Genomic DNA, 24,883 nt, shown 5'->3' on the forward strand with positions numbered 1-24,883 from the left:
TTTTTTTTTTCTTCTTCTCTGATGACTGATCAGAGATGCAGAACGATGAGTGTCATATAACCGCAACGTTGCTGTGGCAACCGTTCCCAGAAGTCAGCCTGAAGAAGGTGTCACCAAGGAAGGAGAAAAGGTAGAAAAAGATGAGACTTTGAGCATAGCTGGAACTCTAGACAGTTAAAGAAAAAAAAATCAAATGACACATAAAGGTAAACCAATTACTCTTTGGCCCTGGACTCGTCGCTTGTCAATCCCAAAGCACATAGAGGCCACACTAGAGATTGGCAACTGGCGTGACTCGCGACCACACAGGGGGCGGTCCTTTGATTAGGGACACAATATAATAATAATAATAATAATACATTTTTTTGTGGGCGCCTTTCTAGAATATGTATAACTTATTGTTTGTTTTGGGCAGTGGATCTTCTATACACGCAGGGAAATGCATTATGAAAACTAAAATAGAGTAAGAGCCCATATATTGCAGATTTGCATGTATTTTATCCAAAATATAACCCTTTCATCCACCCTGTAACCTGATAACAGGATAGGCTGTCAACTGTAGTAACCGCTGTCCCTGTTAAAGGGTTAAAGTGGCATTTCTGTGAATTGCATCGTCTTATGTGACCCCAGTCGCAACGATGAAAAATTGTGGCGCTCCTCCAACATTTAAATTACCCATCTCTGGCCGACTCCAACAACCATTTACACTCACATTCACACCTAAGCATTATTTTGAGTCTTCAAAGAACCTAACTTGTTTTTGGAATGTGTTGAGGAAATGGAAAAATTATGTTCGAATATATTTAATGTTGCTGCATTTTATTATTATTTTTTGTGATTCCACTATAGCATCCATGTCAGAATCTCAAAAGCTAATTTTCACGACCCCCACAAAAAAACTGACCATACCACATACAAATAAGACGAAAGTGGCATCACTCTGTCACGTCCTTAATTAGTAGTGACCTTGACAGAGCCCTCCAAGCCTCCCGCCCTGCCACTTTCTCCTGCTTAGCAACGAACGGTCCCCCTCTGACCACAAACGAATTGCAGGTGATCGTTTGTCATGAGCGTAAATTGTGTGCGTCACGGAGCGGCTCTGTCCCACCCTGCGGGATGCTGCGTACCGCTCCGCCCCCCCCCCCCCCCCCCCATCTCCTTCCCCCATCCTCCCTCCTTTCAGTCATCCACCCGCCTCACTCATAAAGGCACACAGTGGATGCACTACCCACGCGACTCCTTTTCGGCAGTTTAATACAGATGCGTGGATATTTCTGACATCGGCAAAAGACGACCGGTAAGCCATCATGCGTTGTCTCTCGTCACATTAACATTTGCAAGCACGATATTCAAAAGCGCAAAAGTCGTTTTTAGATGGAATGCAGAAAAGTTATATTTAATCTTGAAGCTTTGAATGAATTGTTATTTTAGATGTTTGTTTTCAAAAGTGTTTTTGTGTCATTTTGATGGTGCATTTAGTGATGGAGCGGTCTACTAGATTAGGCAGTTTCTAAAATTAACCAGAAATCAGGATGAAGGGTTAAATGATGTGGTTCAAATCGAGAGGCAACACCTTAGGGTGATACGTTTTATTTATAATTCACCTGGTGGACACTTTTTTTGGTGTGGATGCTTTTTTGTTGTTATATGTGGTCTCTTCCCTTAGACATGTTCTAAATGCGTGTGTATGTGTGTGTGTGTGTGTGTGTGTGTGTGTGTGTGTGTGCGCGTGTGTGTGTGCGTGTGCCTGTGACCTTGCTGGAGCAAGAATATAACCAGCATGATAAGTGAATTATTAATGAGGGACTATTGATTTTTATGACCAGAGAAGTGTCACTGTCTTGTGTCGTTGTAAAAAAAATGCTGGAAACTCTTCCCAAATTACAGAATGTCACTTAGAAACAGATGGCTGTTGCAGTCTTTCCAAATTGTGCTAGATAAGTCTAAATCTGTTACCGTGGAACCTTCAAGGTCGAACAGTCTGTTCCGGCATGTTGATCAGTCTCTGTTTTGTTCATATTTAAAACAATAATTGTCACAAATAGAATGCAGGCATGGGAATAGAAACGATGTGTTCCTATGCGGGAATATTAAATAACCTTTTCAGCAACAAAACAACCTGACTCACCGTTTAATGATGCATGACGGGAGCGAAACGTTGAAGGCAGTGCAGCTTAAGCTTGCTGATGGTGAGTGAACTTCGTCATACTTTATAACTGCCACACAAGTGTAAAAAGAAGACAATAGTGTACATTGAATAAATAAAATAAAATGCAAGTTAAACAACCTGCCAATACCAGTTGAAGTTTACATTCAAATTAAAAACGAAACAAAGAGAATCACAGATTGTGTATTTATAATAACCACACAGCCTTAATAAATACCGCTTAGCTTGATGCTAACTAACAATTCAAAAAGCAATAGAATGAACGGCATCAGTGTCACTGTGTTATAACGGATATTCACACACAAATGTGGAGCAACACATGTAGACAGACAATATACACTTAGATACATATTCTTTATCAATAATACTGTGGGTTTACTGAGTCTGTTGTGAAAGTCTTCATAATGTGTGTCTTTTTGTGTGCATTGTACTGCAGCCTGGTGGCCAAGGTGTGCACACCAGAAAGTGCAACCCAGTGTTTGTTGAATTGAAGCAAAAAATGTGGCAAAACTGCTCAAATCGTTACATTCTATTTAATGAAGTCATAAGTGTATGTTTTTATAAAGTACAATCATTCGTATTATAGGCTGTTATTTTTCTGAATAAAAACGCGCGCCAAAAAAATATGTTGTTTTGGAGGTGCTGGACATTTTAATGGCATTTTCATTCATTTCGGTGGGGAAAGATGATTTGAGATACAAGTGTGAGTCTCGAGCGGTGTGAATTCAACACTGATGTCAAAACACCACAGTAGATTTTATTCATATGTGATGTGATATCAAATGACGAAACAAAGCAGACATTAAAGTGTAGCATTTTGTGTTTTTTTAGGACAATCGTTGCCGAAACCAGGTTGTGCTGAGCAGTGTGACACAATCGCACGTATCATTTTCCTACGTTGCAGTAGGTTCCGAAATTAGACTTTCAGACATTGTAATCTAGAGGTGCCACTGTGTTTTGGTTCGGTTTGTGACCGATGACAAACAGAAGCGACAATGACAATCCATCAAAGGCAACATGTGATAACATCTGTCAGATGTTCACAGGACACGATGACCGACAGGGTTATTTAAATTTTGATAGCAATCTAAAAAAAAAAAAAAAAAAGGGCGACTGAAAGTCATTTTGCTGCCACGGCAACAAAATTACTGTGCACAAATGGGACTCATGAGACCATCAACTGGGGGTCATGATGTGGATTATTGGATGGCAGAGTTGATGTTTTCATCTGTGATGTCGCAGCTTGTGCATGTGATGCAGAATGACAAGACAGGATGAAGGCTTTATGGTTAATGCATGTCGGATTACGCAGACTGTGAATGGCTGTGGATTATTACATCACAGGCTCATGTTGACATGCATGCAAGTGAGTCAGGAATAAAGATGTTGAGATGAAATAAATGAACGACGCCATTAAAACCGAGGTACAAATTGCGCGGCAATAAAGCACCAAGCGGCTTGGAGTGATGATTTTTAACTTTTAGCATGGATCTGATGATGAGAATGGAGTGTTGCTGATGCATCATTTCCAGTACCCAGAAATGTATCTTTAGGACTTTGGGGGCGTGGTCTGTGAACAAGCAAGCAGTATAAGAAAGACTTGTGATGTGGACGTGGCATGCGCATGACGTGCGCACATCCAAAATCTCGTGTTTCCGTCCTCCATTAGTTTGCGAGGTGGGAACAACTTCCGTTTTGAGGGATGGGTGAGTGAAGCCGAGAAGGGATGTCTACCAGGCTTGAGGGGATTAGGGGATTTACAGGGGGTGGGAGAGAAGCTTCACTCAAGTTAAGCTTACGGAAAAGGGAAATTAAATTTGCAATTTGCACGATTGGGGAATTTTTGCGAGAGCCATGAAATGCAGCGTGAGTGGCGGTTTCTTCATGGTGACACGTTTGAGTCATACATAAAGGACAGAGGTGACTTTTTGAAATGTTATTTATTCACAAGCAGAAAAAGGAACCTTTACTACTCTTGATCGCATAGATCAATTTCTTTTGCTGACAGTGTCAATATCAATCCATCCATCCATCTTCTGATCCGCTTATTCTCACAAGGGTCACGTGTTGTTTAGATTGTTAGTCTAGTTTTTATGGTTAGACATATCTTCCACATTGTCATATCCAATAATGTTCTGTCCTCCCCTCACAGCGTGTAGCACTACTAAGGGAAGTTAAAAAAAAATCGTTTAGATTCTTTGTTCATGTTTTCTGGGTTTTTTTTTAATTGCAGGACTGAGGCCAAAACAAAGACGAGACACGTCTGTCAATTTTCAGCATCTCCCTCATAGCGCCATCTTCTTTCCAAAAGCTTTTTAAAGACTCACTTCCCGTACGAGTCTCCGACGACCCCCGCCCCCAGCCCCCCTCCCAACCTTCGGCCTCCCCGATGCCTAAAAACAGCAAGGTGACGCAGCGCGAGCAAAGCCATGAGCACGTCACGGAGTCGGTGGCTGACCTGCTCGCCCACGAGGAGCCGCTGGACTACAAGAACAGCTCCCTGAACGTCGGCGCCGCGGCCGGAAAGAAAGTGCCCCAGATAGAGGTGCCGGAAAATGATGGACGCCCTGCCTGGAACAGCAAGCTGCAGTACATCCTGGCGCAGGTGGGCTTCTCTGTAGGCCTGGGGAACGTGTGGCGCTTCCCCTACCTGTGCCAAAAGAATGGAGGAGGTGAGTTGGATCGGGTATTGAGAGACAAAGTAGCTGCAACCAAAATTGGAGAAAAAAAATGTATGGGAACCCTGGAGTGATTGCCATTTTTTCCCCTTAAGCCATACAGTACAGTAATCCTCCATCTGTCCTTTTGATTCCATCTGTTTTGGATGTTTGACAAGATTGAGCACACAGTGAGTGACAAGCCTGGAGGGTCCAAGTGGACAAAAATAATAACTGTACCTGCACCTCACATGCATATTTTGTATCGGTATTATGGATAAATCTTGAAAATATACACAAATAATACTATAAAGCTCATTTAAAAGAACCCCCCGCTTATGTATGATATTAATTGACAGAGAGGGAAAACAAAGGCCATTTTTGCCAATTCTAGTTAGTTTCAGCCAATTTTACAATAAAATGTCAGATTTTTTTTAAAGCAATTTTTAAAAATCAAATTCATTGCTTCTTCAATTTCAGTGATTTCATCAGTTTTTGTGGCTTTTCATAACCTTGGTTCACAGTCAACCTGCAGCCAATGCAGCTAATGTCGCCTGCAAGCAAGTTTGACACACTGGACTTAAGCGTCATTTGTCAGCCTGGAGTCGGCCACACATTTCTCCTTCATTCACACTCTGTATGATTTTCTCACTTGATCCGTGAATGGGATTAGGATTTATTTGAGCCGAGCCGCCTCCTTTCACCCACACTTCTTTCTATTAGTTCTTTTACACACACCCCTCAACTCACCATCCATCTGTCCATTCATTTCCCCTCCCTTCCCTCCGTCCTTCCACCATCAAATGAAATGTATTATCATTATTATTATTATTATTATTATTATTACTCTTTCACCCGCTCTCCAATCTACACAGATTTTCATTTCATCGCCGCTCATCTTTTAACCTACCCAACACTCATCTCTTTCCCCTCTCCGCTCCATCCACCCTACATCACTCCAGTTCCGAATGCCTCGTCTATCCTTTCACCTTCTCTCGGTTCGCTCTTTCATCCATCCGGCGTTTTTCACATCTGCTGTTCCTTCCATCTTGTCTCCCCGCTGTCTAAGCTATCTCAGCCTTGCGCGTCTTCTGTTTAATTTCTTCCCACTCTGTTTCCACTTTTCTACATTTCTTCTCATCCATCCTTTCACACCTCTTCAGTCAGCCTTTCACCACCGTTACATGTGCCTTTTTACGATCATCTCCATCCTTCTAATACATTTATATCTGTCCTTCCCTTTCCTTTTTCTCTTCCTTTCACTTCCTATGCTATCAATTCACTTCCTCACTATTTAGGCTTTCATCTCCTTTTAGCTCAATTCGTCATTCACCTCCTCTATCCAGTCATGAATTCGCTTCCTTTTGCGTCCTCTCTTATGCATTCATCCTTTCCTCTCACTTCCATCCATCCACTTCATGTGAGTATAGAGTTGCTATATTTGAAGGAGTTCATGCTTGGTGGCTAGGCGATAAGTCGTTATGTTGACTCAATTTTGGCCATTCCTTATTATATGTCAGAGAAGTGCTGAGAGACACGTTTGGATGCCGGATTGAAACACTAATTGAGGGGGGGAGTGTATTTTGCTTTCGAAAGACGCTGTTTTTTCTCCTGTTATGCTGTCATGCAGTTAAAAGATCCTTTTATTACCCCGTGTATCTTATTCCCTGTCAAAAAAAAAAGTCAAAACGCTTCTGTTTTTCAGGTGCTTATCTCGTCCCATACTTCATTCTACTGCTTGTCATCGGCATCCCGCTCTTCTTCCTGGAGCTGGCGGTGGGCCAGAAGATCCGACGTGGGAGTATTGGGGTGTGGAATTACGTGTGCCCACGTCTTGGCGGGATCGGAATGTCGAGTTTGATGGTACTATGATTACATCCATCCATTATTTTCCATACGTTTTTTCTTTGTAAGGGATGCAGGAAAATTTAGAACACAGGTGTCAATCTCATTTGGCCTGCTGGTAATTGTGTACAGGTAATATTATGACAAGAGGTACAGGTGACCCTACTTAAAAGTTTTATGGTGACATGACCCGTTACTCTGACAATTTCTTTTGCTTTGACATATGAAGGCGAACTTGAGTGAGTGATGACTGCCGTATGGTGGCAATGAACTCAAGGCAACTCACTTCACAATAATAGCAGTCTGACAAATTGTGGATTTGTTATAATAACAGCCTTGAGCTGTTTTAAGCCACTCCTAATGAAAGTCTACTGTCAAAATGAAAACATAAAACAAAGTGAATTGCACTTTGTATGTTTAGCACAGCCACTGCTTTGCCTTCGAAAATTTCCATCAGAGTAATGCTAACAAACAAGGTAAAATCATTATTAACCTCAATAGTTGCAGTTTCAGAGGTGACGGCTATTTACAAACAGTGAAGCAACAGTCTTAGAGAGAAAATATAACAATACGTAAAGCTATACAGTTCCATATATATTTGATGTGCTACCGTAAATTACTTATATTACAGCATCTTACTGAGTCACTTCCAACAGTAGTACAGTAGTGGTAATCTAAATACTATTCTTCTTCGTTGGTATCTGAATGACCATATCATACTGCCTCCACGTGGCCAAGGTGGGCACAGCAATAGAAGCAGCACAATGAGTTGGTTTGAAGAATTAAATGATGATGCACAAACTGTCAATTTTTTATCTTCTATTTGATTATGTTTTTACTCCGTTTTTATCAACTACAATATACTGTGCTATTTTCTTTTTTAAAAACACAAACACAAAAGTAGTTTTGGGGGCGAGGTTGGAACACAATAAAGGCAATGTATTCAACACGATGGGCGAAAATGAGACTGAGGTAAGTGTTTTGGGTTCTGAGCGTGGTCACGGTAAGAATTAAAATTGTATCTCAAGGCACCACTTTTTTATAGTCCAAAGGGCTTCACAAACATAAAAAGGATGCAGCACCTTGCACGCAGGATGAGATCTCTCAATTACCCCATCAGCCTGTCTCCACCTCCTGAGTACATGGGAGGTATTGACATGTTTGGCAATGAAAGGGAGCCTTTCAGTGGAGTCGCACGGCTGGCGCAGAGGTAGCTAAAAATATCTCTGAGAGTATCCGAGTTGAAAAGAGAGCACTTTAATTATTCACGCCTCCCTCCAACCGGATGTAGCCTCGGAATTTCTTGCACGACTGGTGGCAACATGAGGCTCATCGTGCGTGCATCAGTGCAGATCAATGCCTTTCATAGGCCGTGAACGCAGAAATGCTGGTAGATCATGATTATCATGTAGGTGCAAGGTTGTTGAGGATGCACCTGGCAGAATAACAGGTTGGAGGCAGAAACCTGGTCTGAAGTTATGCCAACTTGGAACATGTCTAAATAGTCCTCTCACGCGGTTTTGGTGAATTTCATCAGAGTACACCCAGACAGAATTCTGAGCCTTGTGGACATGTGCATCAAAGTGACAAATGGAGTTGGCTGTGTGCCTACAATAGTGCTTTTTTCCCCTTTTTTCTAAATAAACACATCTGCAAAGTTACTAACATCGGTTTAACGAGCCTCCGGACAGATTTATGTCGCAAGCTACACCGGTTTTGTGCCAGTCACAGCAGAAGATCAAGCCCATAATATCTAGCTTTCTGTCCATCTAGGTGTGCGGCTTTGTGGGGCTCTACTATAATGTGATTATAGGCTGGAGCATCTTCTACTTCTTCCAGTCCTTTCAGTATCCTCTGCCATGGAGTGACTGTCCTATCAGGAAGAATGGGACGTTTGCCAGTGAGTTACTGTCAACTATAACCACGTATCCAATTTCTTAACAACATGCAAATGCCACACACTCCTGCATTCAACAACACAGGGTGTACCTAATGTTGCGGCCAGTGGGAACCTGTCTGTGTCGCCAAGTATTTTTTTGCATCCCACGTTGTCCCTCCCACAATGCAGTCGTGGAGCCGGAGTGCGAGAAGAGCTCAGCCACCACTTACTTTTGGTACCGCCAGACCCTGAACACGACCAGCACCATCGCAGAGAGCGGCGGTCTTAATGTGAAAATGACTTTATCTCTGCTGGCCGCCTGGATCATCGTCTGCCTAGCCGTCATCAAAGGGATCGCCTCTTCTGGGAAGGTAGGACAAATCAAGAGCTTGAGCGACATTGTTATGTTGCATCATTTCGGATGCGTTTTATTTGTCTCATAGGTGATGTACTTCAGCTCTCTTTTCCCCTACGTGGTGCTCTTTTGCTTCCTGGTCAGAGGGTTGATGCTGAAGGGATCTGTGGATGGCATCGCTCACATGTTCACTCCAAAGGTGAGCTGCGGGAACTCGTTCAAATGTTCACACACACACACACACACACAAAACCTCACATAAACAAAATTATATTCATATACACCCCCCAAAACACATTACTCCATAATATATTTAAATGTATGAGATTTTATGAATTCATATGGGTTCATAGTCAGTATGGCCCTCTGAGGAAAACCACGACTACGATGTGGCCCGTGAAAAAAATCAGTTTGACGTCCTTGCTGTAATTCTTTTTGTCTTTTGCATTTCAAATTACCAAATGCTAAATGTCATTGTTGCGTATCCCAGCTGGAGAAGATGCTGGAGCCCCAGGTGTGGAGAGAGGCGGCCACCCAGGTGTTCTTTGCTTTGGGTCTGGGCTTCGGTGGTGTCATCGCCTTCTCCAGCTACAACAAGATAGACAACAACTGTCACTTTGACGCCGTGCTCGTCTCCTTCATCAACTTCCTCACATCCATTCTGGCTACGCTGGTGGTGTTTGCCGTCCTGGGTTTCAAGGCCAACATCATGAACGAGAAGTGTGTCGTGGAGTACGTTCTGAAGCTTTTTCTTTCTCCTCCAGACAGTCATACGTGCGGTCACTCATACAGGCCACAGCATTGGGACCGCCTAAACAATCGGTACAAAAAGAACAATCTGAAAGGAAGGCAGCTGCCGTTTTAGAATGTGTAAATGTGCCTTATTTTGAGCACTTGTCTCCCGTGGCGATCACATTTTGATATATCTTTTCAATATGTGTACCATTTTTGTCGATATAGCAATGCTGAGAAGATTGTCGGATACCTCAACTCAAATGTGCTGAGTCATGATCTGATCCCCCCGCACGTCAACTTCTCCCACCTAACCACCTCTGACTATGCCGAGATGTATCAGGTCATCAAGACTGTGAAAGAGGATAGTTTCTCCAGACTGGGTCTGGATCCCTGCATCCTGGAAGACGAGCTCAACAAAGTGAGCCAGAACTGGTCCGGATGTGCGTCCGCAGCAGGTTCTGACTGACTCATCCTCTTGACCATCTTTGTGCAGGCTGTTCAGGGAACCGGTTTGGCTTTCATCGCTTTCACGGAGGCCATGACACATTTCCCTGCTTCGCCATTCTGGTCTGTCATGTTCTTCTTCATGCTCATCAACCTCGGACTGGGTAGCATGATCGGCACCATGACGGGCATCACCACGCCTGTCCTTGATGCCTACAAGGTCCAAAAGGAGCTTTTTACAGGTGAAAAAGTCATACAGTGTTGCCTTAAGATACAACTTTGACTTTTTGGAGACATGAGCCATTATTTGGATGATTTTTTGGGATGTGACTTGCAAGACAAAATTTCAGACACAAGTGCTGTATGGTGGCTGAGGTTTCAAGCTATTGAACTTATTGTTTTATGTCAAAGTCACATACCTGTCAACTCATACAGTTTAGCCATAGTTAATATGGATTTTTGTGGTGAATCTTACGTATATGGCAGTATCGCACAAATCATACGGATTCTGAAAATGTCCGGTAAATGGTAGTTTATACAGGTTGGCGCTCCGAAAGGTTGACAGGTATGAAGTCAATTTAAAACAAAGTAAATTAGACAGCGCACATTTTAAGCAACCACAATTTTGTCTTCATGTTTGCTAGCTTAATGCTAACAAATTTCATGTTCGCTAGGTTAATGCTAACAAATAGCATTGGTGGTGTGGCATTTTTAACTTTTAAAAAATGAACATTTGAACAAACATTGGTGGAAAAAAATGAAGTCATAAAATATAATATTACTCACTTGCATGTACCAACTTATTTTTATTCCCCACTTCTCCAGTGTGTTGCTGCATTGTGGCCTTCCTGTGCGGTCTGCTGTTTGTTCAGCGCTCAGGGAATTACTTTGTCACCATGTTCGACGACTATTCTGCCGGCCTGCCTCTCACTGTGGTGGTCATCCTGGAAAATATATCGGTGGCTTGGATTTATGGCACTAAAAGGTACAACAACTGCAGATGATTGTAGGTAGGTGAGTGGGGGATTGTTAACAGAGGCAGGATCCTGCATATACCGTTTAATGTTTCTGCTCCTCTGTTGCCGACAGATTCATGCAGGATTTGGAAGACATGTTGGGTTTCCGGCCGAACATTATCTACTTCTACTTGTGGAAGTACGTCTCCCCGATCTGCCTCATTGTGCTCATCTCGGCCTCTGTCATAGAGATGGCTTTCAGCCCACCTGGATACAACGCGTGGGTTGAAGAACTGGTCAGCCATGTCTTTATCTACCCATCGTTTTACATTCAACACCACTTTAGTTACCCCACTAGAAAAAGTTATTAGATTACTTACATGCATTTACATACTGTACACGGATTTAACCGACACATCCACACTTTTATAAATGGGACGTGCCCGTATACAAAATTAACCAATCACTGGGTAGGTAGACAAGCAACTCCTGATCAACTCTTCTCAGTTTTTATGAGAATGGATACTGTACATTAAAATTGTAATCCGTTGACTAAGTCTGACGATAACTCACCCCTGTGTCTGTGTAGGCTCAGGAGCGCTTCCAGAGCTACCCCCCGTGGGCATTAGTCATGTGCTTTGCTCTCATCGTGGTAGCCATGCTTCCCCTCCCCATCGTCTTCATCGCCCGTCACTTCAACCTGATGTCGGACGGCTCCAACAAGCTGTCCGTCTCCTACCGGAAGAGCATGATGAAAGACATCTCCAACCTGGAGGAGCAGGACGAGTCCAGGTTCATCCTTGGCGCCAAACCCGGCGAAGCGCCTGCATCACTGGCGGCGCGCAAAGCCTATCTGGCTCCCGGTGGGAACAAAACCCTGGACCCCAACTCCTTGTCTCCTAAAAGCTGCTATGGTACCGGCTACCAAAATGCCGCCATCAGCCCTACCACACCGACCACTCCTACAACACCCGAGTCTGACTTTTGACTGTATCACCCATTAGTCAGGTTTACCATCAGGGGTGCAAGAATCCCCACCACTGCCCTCCCAAAAGCACATTTTCATAGCTGCAAAATCACTGAATTCATGCACTTAAGATGTTATTTCCTTTGCCTTAGTAAAAGGAACCTTGGACTTTACTGAGGCACCACTCTCTAGTACAGAGGCAAAGGGCCCCCAGGCAAAGTCTGTCTTGAATTTGTGCTGCAACACAGACACATTGATCAATGCAGTATTGTCAGTGAGTGTGTACGTGCTCGCACCTCTGAATCTACAAAAATTGTATATACCTGTATTTGTAAAGCTCTCATCGTGTATCCTAAACTACTTAGCTCTCACTAACTGCACTTCCTCAAATAGTGGCCGCACCAGTGTTTGTAGCCACAGCACATTTTCCTTTAGAAAAATCTCAAGGCACCCCCCCCCCAAAAAAAGCAAAAATGTATACTTTGTGAAGTAAAGATGATCTTGCATCAATTTCCAAACAAATTCACCTAGTGTGAAATTTTAACTTTCTCCCATCTCATGGAGGAGCGTACTGTTGTACTGCCTGTCAGATGATGCTGGAAAATATAAATGAAAAAAAAGCCATTATTTGTAATCAATAAAATCTGATCATTAACCGCACTACAGCACACGGCATTTAACTACTCAACTGCGGAAGGTTTCAAGCAGTTACAGGAAAGTTTACGATGGCACCAAAAACATTTGGAGGTTACGAAGGACACGCAATGAATTAGGTTGGCAGCAGATTAATAAGATGTCATCACATGGCAGGAGAAGGTACTGGTAGTAGGGCTAAGCCGTTTATAAGGGAGGATAAATTCATGTAATTTATTTGATGCTTACATTGAAATGGATTGATTGTTAAAGTAGAGGCCACTATTTGACGAACTACAGTATTTCATATCACTCTCCTGTGTCCAGTCTAATGTTCAAAGCGGAGGTAGGGACCTACTGTAGGATAATGTACGCTAATGTAGTTTGCGTTATCATCTCATCCACTAAACTGCATCATCGTAAGAATTCATTAATTCCATTCTACACACCAAAGAATTTCAAGCACACAGTAAAACACTTGAAATGTGAATGTTTAAAGTGCGCTACAAACGCACTCAAGATTTTCCAGTTAACTGCACAAAAATGCATAGATGAGGTTCTCAAAGCACCGATTTTTGCTTTCTAATTCAAATATGAGGTACAATAAATTATTCAGCGTAGTCGCTGACCTGTGGTTGCAGCACTGTGTGTACAAAACACGCACAATCAATGCTCGGTGCAGACACAGCAAGGCAGTTACCGCAACACAAATTCTACTCAATGTCAACTAAAACCTATTCAGTGCACAACAAATATCAACACTTCAAGCGACAACTCCAATCTGTTGCAAACGTATTACATTTGTCACGAAATAGCACAAACATGTCAAGTGTGAATGGCAAAGACGGCTGTTTGATTTCTGTACACACTGCTTGTGCATAAGTGATGATTGCAACCAACCACACTTAAGCTTCTGTTACAGATATTTTATTTTCTTAACTCATATTTAATCAAAGCTGCGCTATTATGGAAAGGATTATATTTATATTACTGTATATTTGTGGCATATATAGATGTAATCAATTAATATCTTAGGCGAGATATATTTTCATCTTAATTGTACATTTAAAACTATTTTGTAGTTTGTGTCGATGTTGTTGGCTGGTGGAAGTGATGTCCGTCGCACTCAGACCTAACATGACCTTTTCCATCGAGAGAAAAATCCAAGAAAGGCAAAGATTGTATTTACTTGTGCCATCCATTGTTTATGTTCCAGTGTGTGGTTATAGTGAAGATAGTCTCACGGGGCACATTTATGTGGCGAAAAGAAAATTATTTTGCATCTCATTTTACTCTACGCTTTGCAAGTGTGGAAAAGACAGATCGCAAACGTTCTTGCAATAATGTGAATACTGACATGTAAACGTTTCTTTTCCGAATACTGATTTTATCGGGAGACATATCACTGTCTATCGCATATCAGACAAGTGTGGCATCGTAGAATGTTAAGAATACACAAGGAGATCCAAGCAGTTACTATGTTTTATGTTGTCTTCATAGAGGTCTGTGCACATGTAATAACTAAACTGCAGAATAAATGTGGCTAAGGAGAAATTGATATACAGCTAAATTGATATCCTTTACTTACATATGCTCCAGTTTGTGTGTGTGTGTGTGCGTGCGTGTGTGTGCGGCAGGGTCTTTCTGAGCACATCTCCTTCCATTCCCCTCAGTGATGATTGTATTATGAACACAACTGTACAAAGAAAGTGTGTTTTTCTGTAAAAAAATACAAATAAATATTAGTGATTGTTGAAGGACCACTTAATGTTATGTTGCTTTGTTTTTGTACAAAAGTACATTTCAGCGTCTTTGCTACTCAAGCGCGATATCCAGGTCTTTTTCTTTATAAATGAGAGCAATCTCTACCTGGTCAGCGGGAGAGAATCTTTTTGGTTTCTTCGATTTGTGAGAACACAGCCACACCTCCTTTGACATTTTTGGACAGGACCAGGTATTCGTGGGCTGGGATGATGTCCAGGGTGAGCTCATATTGATCTGTCAAAAGAAATGCCAACGTCACTTAAAAAAAAGGCGACCCTTTATGCTTCTTCCTCGACCTTGGTACCTCCAGAAGCAGCTGGTCAGCTGATCCGAGGCACTGGGCAGGACTTTAGGTATGGAGCGGCTCAGATACTGGGTGCAGCAAGATCATTTAGACATCCAAGAACAGATAAAACAATTTCATTAATTCTTTTTATTGTTATTCATGAATTCTTCATTCATTCATTCATCTTCCGAGTCCGCTTGATCCTCATGTGAGTGTGAGTGGTTGTTCGTTTCTGTGTGCCCTGCGATTGGCTGAATTCTTAAATGTATTAATTCTGCAATGCACTGGTGAGTTGAAAGAGGTCAGAATCAGAGCTATAACATGAGCTCCCTCTTACATGCTCCAGTAAAGAGGTATGCAGCAGCAGCAATATCAACTCAATGTTTAACTCTGACACAACAATCCACATCATTCTGGGACAATGTTGAAATTATAACTGTATAAATGTGTTGAACGAGTGAGTGACTACAGCCACGAGCGGGGATGTTTTCATTGCTGTATAATACCATGACCATTGCTCAGCAATGACCGGTGATGTCAATCACACAATAATATATAAAAACACTATCAATGAATACATGTGACTAAAATGATGATTAATTGCAGTAATGAATTATATACAATACAATCCAAGAGTAAAATTGGTACACGGAATTACATTTCATTTGGGACTGCAATTCAAGACTGCCCCCTGGTGGCCGTGAGAAGAACAGAGGATGACAACGGGCACTCACAATTCAAGAGACGCTTGAGGATGGGGTGGGGTGGGGGTGGAGGGTGATTGCTCTGCCAATGTATGGACCGCTGTTTGCAAACACTGAAGATCTCCTGCAGTCTTGTGACCAAAGACTGGGGTGCTCTCACTTGCATTTCCTTGATTGCAAAACAGATTCATGCCATGCGGCTTCCTGATTGAAAGTGCTCTATAAATACAGTTGACTTGACTTGATATACATGAGCCATGGTTGTGACTCAGAAAACAACAGTTTAGCGCGATAACAAACGTAGTATCAGAGTACAGTAAAGTATAGCACAACTTTACTAACACAGCAGGTTTTTACATGAACTTTCTTTTGCCAATCGTCTCTCAATGAATATGTTTAAACATTTGATTTTATTACCCAGGACAAGACATATTCCTATAAATTGACAACACATTCTGTCATTTGACAGTTGTGTATATATTTTGACTCCATTCGTTTTATAAAGTAAATGCAACACCAAAAAATATATTATGTAAATATTTGTTGGTTTATTAATAGTAAGAAAATTCAGCAAGATTGACAGTAGGATTTTAGAATATTGAGGTTTATGTGAAGTAAAATAGAACCATGATGTTCCATTTTTCCATTTCTAATAAAATAACAAAATCAGATCGCAAGTAGATACAGGAAAAAAAATTGTAGACCAGGAGATTTTTTTAAATATATTTTTTGTTTCTTTAAGTGATGCAACTAACCTAAAAGCAATAACATGCATTTTCTACTGTATATAGCCATTAAATGAAAATGACATGTTTCTGCAAAACAAAGCAACTGAGGCTGCATTAGTTACATCCTTTGGGTGTATGAGTGCCGCTTTGTCCCAGAGGCAATAGGTGGTATGCAAGAACTGAAACAAAAAAAAGATTTTTAAACATAAATCTGCCACTTAAGGCAATAACTGAAAAAAAATTGCGTAAATGAACATGCTACAAAAAAATCCCTTTATCAGTCTAATTTAAATAAAAGCTCCAATGATGAGCACAGAATGTTAAATTCATTCAAATGTTGTAAAATATCTAAAAACAACCTGCCCTCCCAGCCTGAGTTGTACAGTTAAAAGTTGTATTAGTATTAGTACCCATAAATGTATTTTAAAATGCGAAGCGATGTAGTGCGATATGTTCACAGGGGAGACATGTGACTGAAAAGGTAAAGGTCAACAAACAGCTGCTTTTATACACTTGCATCAGAGTGGTGGCATCTCACAGAACCTAAATACAAAATCAATATTATCCAATAAACACAATATAACATAATACTAACTCCTCAAGGCATCAGATTAAATAATTAGTTGCCGACTACAGATGACTGACAGACATCCAATTGCCATCTTCACTCAGTTGGGAATATGTGACCAAATTCATTCATCACAGTTGTTCAATGAGTGCTTGGTGCTGGGTTACCTGAACGCCACACTCAAAAAGAGTCTGATCCATGATAAAAGATCAAGGATGTTGACCATTTCTTACTGCAGCAGCTCCTCCCATGAAATTGGTTTGGAGAAGACCTCTCGTTCCAGCCAGAGGTCGTAATTCATTTGGAAGTCTTCGGGCAGGTCAACCCGCTGCCCCAGAACGCTTTGCAGGCAGTTGTCCACTGGAAGGAAGTCCGGGTTGCTCTGATTTTTGTCATAGCGGCGACTGTTAAAGCGTTCGATGTTGGCACGCAGGGCACATTCCTCGGCCTGAAAATCCCAGGGACGGGCATCCAGATCTGCCCACAATGCACCAATAGTAGATTATGACCACAGTTGCCCCAATAGAAGGTATCACTGGCCAAATAACATTTGAGTCACACCATAAAAGGTATCCAGAGAATACGCAGCGCACTTCAATTTTTCCCAATTCTTTTGTGCTTGAGTGTGTGTGTGTGTGTGTGTATTTTCCACACAACACCCAATGATTACACGTTTGCAAATGTATTTTTAAAAAATCATATGTAGGCAAGTATTCACAGCCTATGCACAATACTTTGTTGAAGTATTTTGGGAGGAATTACATTAAAACTGAACAGTTGTATATACTGTACTTTTCAGATGCACTCTACATGTGACTGTGTGTAATTTGCCAATTACAAGAAAAAGTGGGATACGTGACAGAGAGTATGCTGACAGCACTTGCAAACAAAAAAAGATTTTCAAGGCCTCTCGTCATCTCACCGTTTCCGTAAGCCCAGTCGTCATTGAGCCGATGTCGGACCTTCTGGTAAATGGCCGACATAGTCTTCATGTTGCTCTTCCGCCACTGACGCCCAAGATATTTGGTCTGCACTTTGAGGAGCTTGAGGACGTAAAGCTGCATCATTGCTTGTTTCACCTTTAGCGCCCTCTTCAGGATTGGAGCGGACTTGAACACTACCAGCATCTGGGTAACAGATTTTTTTAGCATGTCTCATTTGCCATGATGGAATTATGCCGAGTTTGTTTTAGGCGAGTTTTTCATGTACATTTTCTTGTTGTTAAGATGGCTTCAAAATGATGTTGTTGCTGTAACAAGTGACAAGTGTTCATAGACTGTATCTAAACATATCCAGCAAAGAGAACCGCTACGTTCTATGCAACAAATATGCCTTCATTTCCTTGTAAGGTTCAAAAAGACAACAATCATGTTTCGAGAGGCTATGAGGAGGTACTATAATAATAAAGGCGGTGAGCGTGAAGGAGGGATCATGTGACTTGAAGATTCTCTGTCTCCTCACCATCGTTCTGGAGTGCTTCCACTTGGTCAGTTTATTGAGGATTCTCAGCAGGTTAATGCAGGAAAACAGGTTTCGCCAGCAAAACTGGTTGTTGTCTCCCGCTTCCTACAAGAATATGTCATCAGGACTAAATGTTGGTGGGGGAGGGGGGGGCAGCATTTTGCTCGACTTAACACAGGCAAATAAGGGGATGACATGGGAACACTTGCCAGACTCTCTGCTGTTAATTCAGGAAGCTCATGCACCACGCAGTATGGAAAGTCCAGCACTGAGATGCTGCAAAACGGGAACGACAAAAATGGGATGACATTCCATCATAGTCTATGATGTGCTTATGATGTACAATGAAGTACCTGTTCTTAGCCGTGATGTAAGACATTATGTTCTGATTGAAGAACTTCAAAATGAGGGGGATGCAGTTGGCAAACACCAGGTGTTGAGCCATGTACTCAAACTGAGAAAAAAAAAAATTGCAATATTTCGGTGATCACTAAAATTACATTGAACCACCTTTTGGATTTGAGACGGGTAACACTAAAGTGAGGTGTACCTGGTAGATGTGGTTAAGTTTGAAGTGTTTGAGGAGCAGCAGCAGGATGGCGGAGATGGCCTTCACAATGATCTCTTTGTGTCGATTGACGTCAACACCGAGTTTCATGCTCTGTAACACAGTGGTCCTGCAATAGGAACAATCGGTCCCCCATCAAAATTTCAGCATCTTTGACTAATGACAATTTCTGTCTTCACACTGTTTTGTCACTTATTGATTCAACAACAGCTTTATTATTGTGGTTGTAGTTCACTGTGGTATAAAACATTCTGTGCTTTCTTCTTTTGCCCCTACTTGCCTCAATGCAATCAAACTATTTCAAGCGCTTCTGAGGAGGATATTCTTTCACTTCTAAAAACAAATAAGTGAAATAAGTGCTGCTAAAATTAGAAAGGTCTCCATATTATGAACAGGAAGAGCAAGCATCACTCACGGCATCTCTTCCGGCAGCACGTCTGCCAGGATGTTGATTGAATCCGTTTTGGCTTTGGAGGTGGGAGCTGCCGCAAGAAGAATCTTTAACAGAGCGATCTGAAGGACAACGAGAGAAGATTTTATGTCAATTATGCATTGGTAAGTTACTCCCCTAAACTGCTAATTTATCAAGTGGAAGTCAGCATGTATTTATAATTCATCACTGTAATGTATACTTTAAAAAGGTCTACATATGCCTGCTCAAATGCCAGTTTTTTTGTGTCAGAAATAAGAAGATAAATAATTTCATAATTTTCAGTAATACAATGAATAACCTGTACAACTCAATTGAAAAAACTTATAATGATGACAACATTTTTGATGTCCGATGTGAGAGCACCGACCATGTACTGAGGTAATGTGGGTAGGATTCCCTGATAGAGCAGCTCAGTGGCACACATCTCCACTTCTTCTTCTCCCTGGCGAGGAAGCACATACACACAAACATGATGCAAGCGTGACACCACCAGATATTAAGATCAATCCACTCTTGTCCGGCAGTTCAAAAGCTTTTTTGTCTGACGTCACTCACCCCTGATAGAGGGGTTTTCTGAAACTCTTCCTCTCTTGCGATCTGAATCTCGGCTATCGAGACGTATTTATGCTGAAAAGAATATAATTTCAAGAACGTTGGAGACAGAAATAAATCAATCAATCAACAGTGGGGGGGGGGGGGGGGGTTTGAAGAAGTGTATGAATTGATGCTATACCTGCTTTAGTGTCTTGATGCTCTCATGAATAGGTCGAGGTAGGCCAACAACCGTGTCTGTGTCACTGTGAGACACACAAGGAAAGATAGTTGGTTTACTGCAATTATTTTGACTACATTGCAAAGAAATCACATTGCTCTTACCATCCAAGTGTGTAACCTATAAACTTGCTTCTACTTGACTCCAGGAAATTTTCAATGTCCTTCTCCCTAATGAAAACAAAGAAACAAGCTATTGATGTGTGATCAGTGAAATCTTTGGAAACAACCCAAACCAGAAAGGAATACAAAGCACCTGACTTTGGGGGCCCACGGCAACCCTTTGGGGAAGGACACCCTCTCTGATGGAGGATGAGGAATAGGTGGAGGCATCACCTCGTCCCTTTCCAAGGGGAAAGTCTCGGCCTCGATTGAATTGTCATTGTCGTCGTTGTCATCCTCATCCTCTCGGGGATCATCGGTCTTGTAAGGGTCTTTTTCGTTGAATGCATCAAGATTGTCCTGTTTAATCAGTGCCTGTAGGAGCGAGGAGGTCAATAAGAGTGAAAGTGATGAGTCTGGACTACTTTTTCACGGCACTGTACACTAATCCCAGCCACAAAGGGTACCTTATGTTCACGCCGCGCCCGTTTTTGTTGCTGCTCTATGAGATCAGAGGCGGAGGCGGGAGGGGAAGCGGCCCTCATACTGCGTACAACCCGAATACTGTCTTCTGGCAGAGGGGGAAGACCCAGCTTCTCACGCTTATGGACCTTTATGGTTTGGAGCTGCTCAAACCCTCCGAGTGTGAACTGAATAATACAGGAAGGAATTCCATATCTCACTTGTAACTCTCCATGCGGCCCATGAGAAATTTAGGGCTACCGTCATAAAATACAGATGGGCCCCATCCCTCACCAGTATGCTCTTCCACAACAGCAGTAAGACTTTCTTCATAGGGAAGTGAGGCGCATGGCCACTGCAGAACTTGGTAACCATCCCGAAGAGCATCACTGCGATAGGCTCATTGTTGTATAGAGGAGAACCTGAAATAAAAAGAATTAACAACAATTTATCCATGGATTAAAAATATTCTATGATGCCGTTCTTCTGGATGTCATTCAACAGATGTACCTAACGTGATGGCTGGTGTGTCTATTTTATAGCATGTCATGGCAGGATATTGTTTCTTAAGCAACCCACCCAGTTCCGCTCGAAAGGTTTCCCTGATAACTCTCCATTCGGCCATGTCAGCTGGGTCGTCCTGCTGGATGGTTTCTACCATCAGGTACATGATGTTGAGCAGCACCCTGAGATCTGTGCTATCAGCAAGAGAGATGGCTGGTTTTCTGACAGCACTGCTACAGGCGGCACTGTTACTGAGGGGCAGAGAAATAGAACATTGGTGATGATCTATTACTGGAATAAGAATTAGAAGAGTCATAACTCAGAATGATTACATTTTTACAGTTGGCTATGACGTGTATCATATGACAGAAATTACAGGAAAAAGTAAATAACCTACTCAATTTCCATGTTGAGCAGTTCCACCAGAGCAGAAAAAGTTCCAGCTTCCAGCAGCAGGAAGGTGTTGTATCTCATCCAATGCTGCACTTCGACCTCAGAACTACACTCGCCGAAGGTTCCTGCATTTTAACAATTTTGATCCACATTAACACAACAAATATAATGTTTGATTTGGTCATTTTGGAAAGATAAACTGTCGATTGGAGGGAGCCATGAAAGACTGACCTTGCACCATGTACAGAATGGCTCTCGCAACCTTTAGCCTTTTCTCGCGAGCAGTCACCTCCAGTCCATCCAGCATCCGCATGGCATGGGCCCTGTGATGAGGTGCATCAAGCTCTGTCCACTTCTTATCACACACTGAGTCACAGTGGGAAACAAAGATAATCGGAACATACATATATTAACATCATTCTTTAACTTTGATGTCATGAACTGCATGGAACAGAAATGTATCTGATATTTGATCACATACCATGTGTTCTGAATTCCTCCTCAAAACATTTTCTATTGAGGGAGAACTCTGGCCCTTCAGTATAACTGTACAGCTCTAGAACACACCGTATAAAGTGGAAAACATGAGGGCATGGCATCCCATAGGTCCACTGTGACAAAAATAATTTCTTACCCGACAGCTCTGCAGCCCATTTATCTGTATTAGCATATTCAAACTCAAGGTCTGGAGACTCAGACAAGCCCTAAATACAAAAAGAAACATTTCTGCCATTTAGACAATTCAAAATAATGAACATACTGATTGTAGTTAACTACTGGGGTGAGCAGTCGCTTATCTGTAAAGACTTCCACAGGAAAACTTCAAACTAGTTGTTGTCGACCAATATATTTCCTGGTTCAATGAAAACGGATATTTACAGATGTCTTCGTTATGCTGTTACAGAAATGTCAAAAGATCGAATGCCCACAAACTGCATTAATTATTAATGTAGGAATTAAATAATCACCAAATGGTGATAAATATTATCTTAAATCAGAAACAATTCTTGCATTGTTGCAGAAGACAAACAAGACAAGAATAACAAAATTGGTCGGTTGAAATGGGTGGAACCTAATATTATATAGACAGCATGCGAATGTAAAAGCTGTTTTGACTGGAGCTTTTCAACAGGTGCACAGATTCGTGAAAGCTGAATCTCTCCATAGCTTATCTTTTCCCCAGCTAACACGAACTCTACCCTAAACTAAGATACAATACCGTCGAGCATGACTTTATACTAAACGGCAGCACTCTTAATTCAGCAGTGACATTAGAGGACAATTGGAAAATTTTTCAGTCGGGTTTAAATGATCGAAATGTCAATAATCAGAGAGAAGCTATACTGACAGAGCTAAAGAAGCTTACACAGCACAGGAAAGAAATAGCCTCGTCCGTATGTGGTCTTTTGTGAAAACTACTATAGGCGTGATTAGATAAATCACTCGTATATGTGTGTACTTGCCTCAGAATCCTTTCTCTGGTTGCGTGTAAATTCCCCCCTACTCTTATTTGGCAGCATCGCTCTCTGTTTATTGTTTACAACTAGCGCACCGCCGTTTCCTCCGACCTCCATTTTTTTTGCGGGGGCACGGCGTCTTCTCGCGAGACGAGAAGGCATCGCGAGACTGAACGTAGGAAAACGAATACGTACGGTAGAGTTTTTAATCGAAGGATTGGGGATTCATCACAGGATTAGAGTTTCAAAACAGGGTTCAAAACCAGGATTTGCATTTCAAGAGTCAAGGTTTAGCAAAGGTTCATCTGTCCACCTCGGGTGTCTTTCTAGCCATCGTTAGGAGTTAGAGTTCAGATTCAGAAAACATTACTGTTTCCTATGGGATAGATATAAGTTCCAAATCGTGACTTCCATGTCAGGGTTAGGGTTTGTAAGCACGGGTCAAAGTTTTAAATGTCACCTTTGAGGCCGAAGTTACTGTTTAATATCTGGGTTCAAAGCGGTGGTGATTCTATTCTCCCTTTCTTCCATACATCCTAGAAAACAAGGATATACAGTATAGCAACGTGTATTCTCACATCCATCGTTCTTTCCTTCTTTTCCTTGTTCTTTCCCACCTTTTTGACGCCCCTGGCACTCTTCTTTTCTCACTTCCTTAAATAAATCAGTTTAAAAAGTGTATGCCTTTGGACCACTCTTATTATTAACGTCAATTATTGCTGATGTACAGTATATGGCATGGAACAAGAGGAATAATCTTCCAAATCTTTAGTTACTTCTTGTGAAATGATGAACAATGAGACATTTGCTAGATTACCAGCAGTTTATTAAAGGGAACGGTGCACATGGGATTTGCCACTGCATACAGTGTACTGTTATGATTGTGTTTTAAAACTAGAGTAACTGTGCTCAAAACCTATGGTTAAAGTGAATAAATCATATCCATAACTTTGTCTCCAAACAAATGACTGCAAAGTGTACAACTAAAAATCACAGTGGTGTGCATATATTATCTGGTTGACAACTATCATCCCCCCAACACACATTCATATGTCCTGTAATGGTTATTTAACATCACACAACTTAAAATATAGCTGTTATTATTCATTAAAGCAACATGAATGGACAATAGAAGACATTTTAAGTGCTATAAGGAAAATATCATGAAAAGTCCTGACCGTGAGTGATTACAAGAAAAAAAAAAGACAAAAATTTAAGAGACACATACAAGGGTTGTACGATGAAGATCAAAATACGGTGTAGTCACTTAAAATTACTGTCATGAATACATGTGTAACAGCTCTCCACTGCTGCAGTTTTAAATTACTTTTGACAGAAGAAATCTGCAGAGCAGAACAACCATGTTCAGCATCAGCAATACTTGCGAAAACACACACATTTACTGCAGATACAAACTGTACTAAGTGAGTCACAAGGCACTGTCAGCTGGGCAGTAACCATGGTTACGGCACCCAGCTTCCTGACAATGACATCCTCATAGATAAGCTACCTTTGGTTGAAATGAGCTTGAAATTACAAGTGCAAATGTGACACAGTAGCTCACGCAAAGATACCTTTCAATAAAATCATGTAGATTCAAAGAAAAACTTCAATTTCCTCATAACTTCAATGCAGGATAATGTTAAGGATCTGTTAAAAGGTTCTGAAATTGAAGGGCAAATAAGTAAATTTCAACAGTTGGGGCAGGAATGAGGTGGCAAAGCTCAAATACATGTTGGAATATAAAGCAAGACTCTCATAACGAAATCATTCAACACGGTCTTTAAAGTTTAAAACACAAGAGCAAGTAGAGAAATAATAGTATAATAAGTGCAATAACAAGCCTCACAAACAGTAGCACATTGAACTGAAAAATGTGAGTGGCGAAAAAAAAAAAAAGCAAGAGAACACAGTGTACCGCTTACGATAACATAAGATGACAAAGCTTGTCAGTGTTTCAAATCTCTATTAAAAATTCTGTGAGGAAACAGAGGAATATAACATGTTACCTCAATCGAAAGACGAATCTAACACATTTTATATA

At 41.5% G+C, this 24,883-nt stretch overlaps 2 protein-coding genes across 6 annotated transcripts; one reads left to right on the top strand and one right to left on the bottom strand.

Moving 5' to 3' along the window:
* The first annotated feature begins 1,028 nt into the window (after positions 1–1,028).
* Positions 1,029–14,401, top strand: LOC127607900 (sodium-dependent neutral amino acid transporter SLC6A17-like). 3 transcript variants are annotated; one of them, XM_052076651.1, is made up of 12 exons: positions 1,040–1,297; positions 4,401–4,839; positions 6,530–6,687; positions 8,443–8,569; positions 8,738–8,919; positions 8,992–9,102; positions 9,394–9,635; positions 9,864–10,056; positions 10,132–10,324; positions 10,908–11,067; positions 11,172–11,334; positions 11,628–14,401. In XM_052076651.1, the coding sequence occupies exons 2-12, from the start codon at positions 4,557–4,559 to the stop codon at positions 12,024–12,026; spliced, it is 2,211 nt and encodes a 736-aa protein (XP_051932611.1). In that variant the 5' UTR covers positions 1,040–1,297; positions 4,401–4,556; the 3' UTR covers positions 12,027–14,401. The 3 variants fall into 3 exon arrangements, with proteins under 3 accessions (XP_051932612.1, XP_051932613.1, XP_051932611.1); XM_052076652.1 differs by lacking the exon at positions 11,628–14,401 and having other exon boundaries at positions 1,029–1,297; positions 9,394–9,725; positions 10,908–11,092; positions 11,172–11,321; XM_052076653.1 differs by lacking the exon at positions 11,628–14,401 and having other exon boundaries at positions 1,029–1,297; positions 9,394–9,725; positions 10,908–11,088; positions 11,172–11,313.
* A 1,517-nt stretch (positions 14,402–15,918) lies between these two features.
* Positions 15,919–22,994, bottom strand: strip1 (striatin interacting protein 1). 3 transcript variants are annotated; one of them, XR_007964166.1, is made up of 20 exons: positions 22,017–22,149; positions 21,864–21,938; positions 21,614–21,748; positions 21,387–21,507; positions 21,065–21,240; positions 20,780–20,907; positions 20,491–20,673; positions 20,178–20,398; positions 20,027–20,092; positions 19,884–19,947; positions 19,706–19,777; positions 19,518–19,592; positions 19,133–19,230; positions 18,700–18,826; positions 18,503–18,603; positions 18,359–18,425; positions 18,150–18,254; positions 17,611–17,815; positions 16,856–17,165; positions 15,919–16,299 (listed from the first exon to the last, which is right to left on the bottom strand). XR_007964166.1 is itself a non-coding variant. In XM_052076656.1 (20 exons), the coding sequence occupies exons 1-20, from the start codon at positions 22,954–22,956 to the stop codon at positions 16,918–16,920; spliced, it is 2,448 nt and encodes an 815-aa protein (XP_051932616.1). In that variant the 5' UTR covers positions 22,957–22,994; the 3' UTR covers positions 16,574–16,917. The 3 variants fall into 3 exon arrangements, 2 of the variants coding, with proteins under 2 accessions (XP_051932616.1, XP_051932615.1); XM_052076656.1 differs by lacking the exon at positions 15,919–16,299 and adding an exon at positions 22,846–22,994 and having other exon boundaries at positions 16,574–17,165; positions 22,017–22,086; XM_052076655.1 differs by lacking the exon at positions 15,919–16,299 and having other exon boundaries at positions 16,574–17,165; positions 18,150–18,250; positions 18,355–18,425.
* Positions 22,995–24,883: the final 1,889 nt, after the last annotated feature.

Source organism: Hippocampus zosterae, chromosome 9 (genome assembly GCF_025434085.1).
Source record: "Hippocampus zosterae strain Florida chromosome 9, ASM2543408v3, whole genome shotgun sequence".
Lineage (NCBI taxonomy): Eukaryota > Metazoa > Chordata > Actinopteri > Syngnathiformes > Syngnathidae > Hippocampus > Hippocampus zosterae.

Excerpts from the sequence above, each read along its gene's own strand:
- LOC127607900 (XM_052076651.1), top strand. The coding sequence starts at position 4,557 with ATGCCTAAAAACAGCAAGGTGACGCAGCGCGAGCAAAGCCATGAGCAC. Across the intron at positions 6,688-8,442 it reads TCGGAATGTCGAGTTTGATG|GTGTGCGGCTTTGTGGGGCT; the intron begins GTACTATGATTA and ends CTGTCCATCTAG. Across the intron at positions 10,325-10,907 it reads CCAAAAGGAGCTTTTTACAG|TGTGTTGCTGCATTGTGGCC; the intron begins GTGAAAAAGTCA and ends CCACTTCTCCAG.
- strip1 (XM_052076656.1), bottom strand. The coding sequence starts at position 22,956 with ATGGAGGTCGGAGGAAACGGCGGTGCGCTAGTTGTAAACAATAAACAG. Across the intron at positions 21,749-21,863 it reads GGAGGAATTCAGAACACATG|TGTGTGATAAGAAGTGGACA; the intron begins GTATGTGATCAA and ends ACTGTGACTCAG. Across the intron at positions 21,508-21,613 it reads CATTCTGTACATGGTGCAAG|GAACCTTCGGCGAGTGTAGT; the intron begins GTCAGTCTTTCA and ends GTTAAAATGCAG.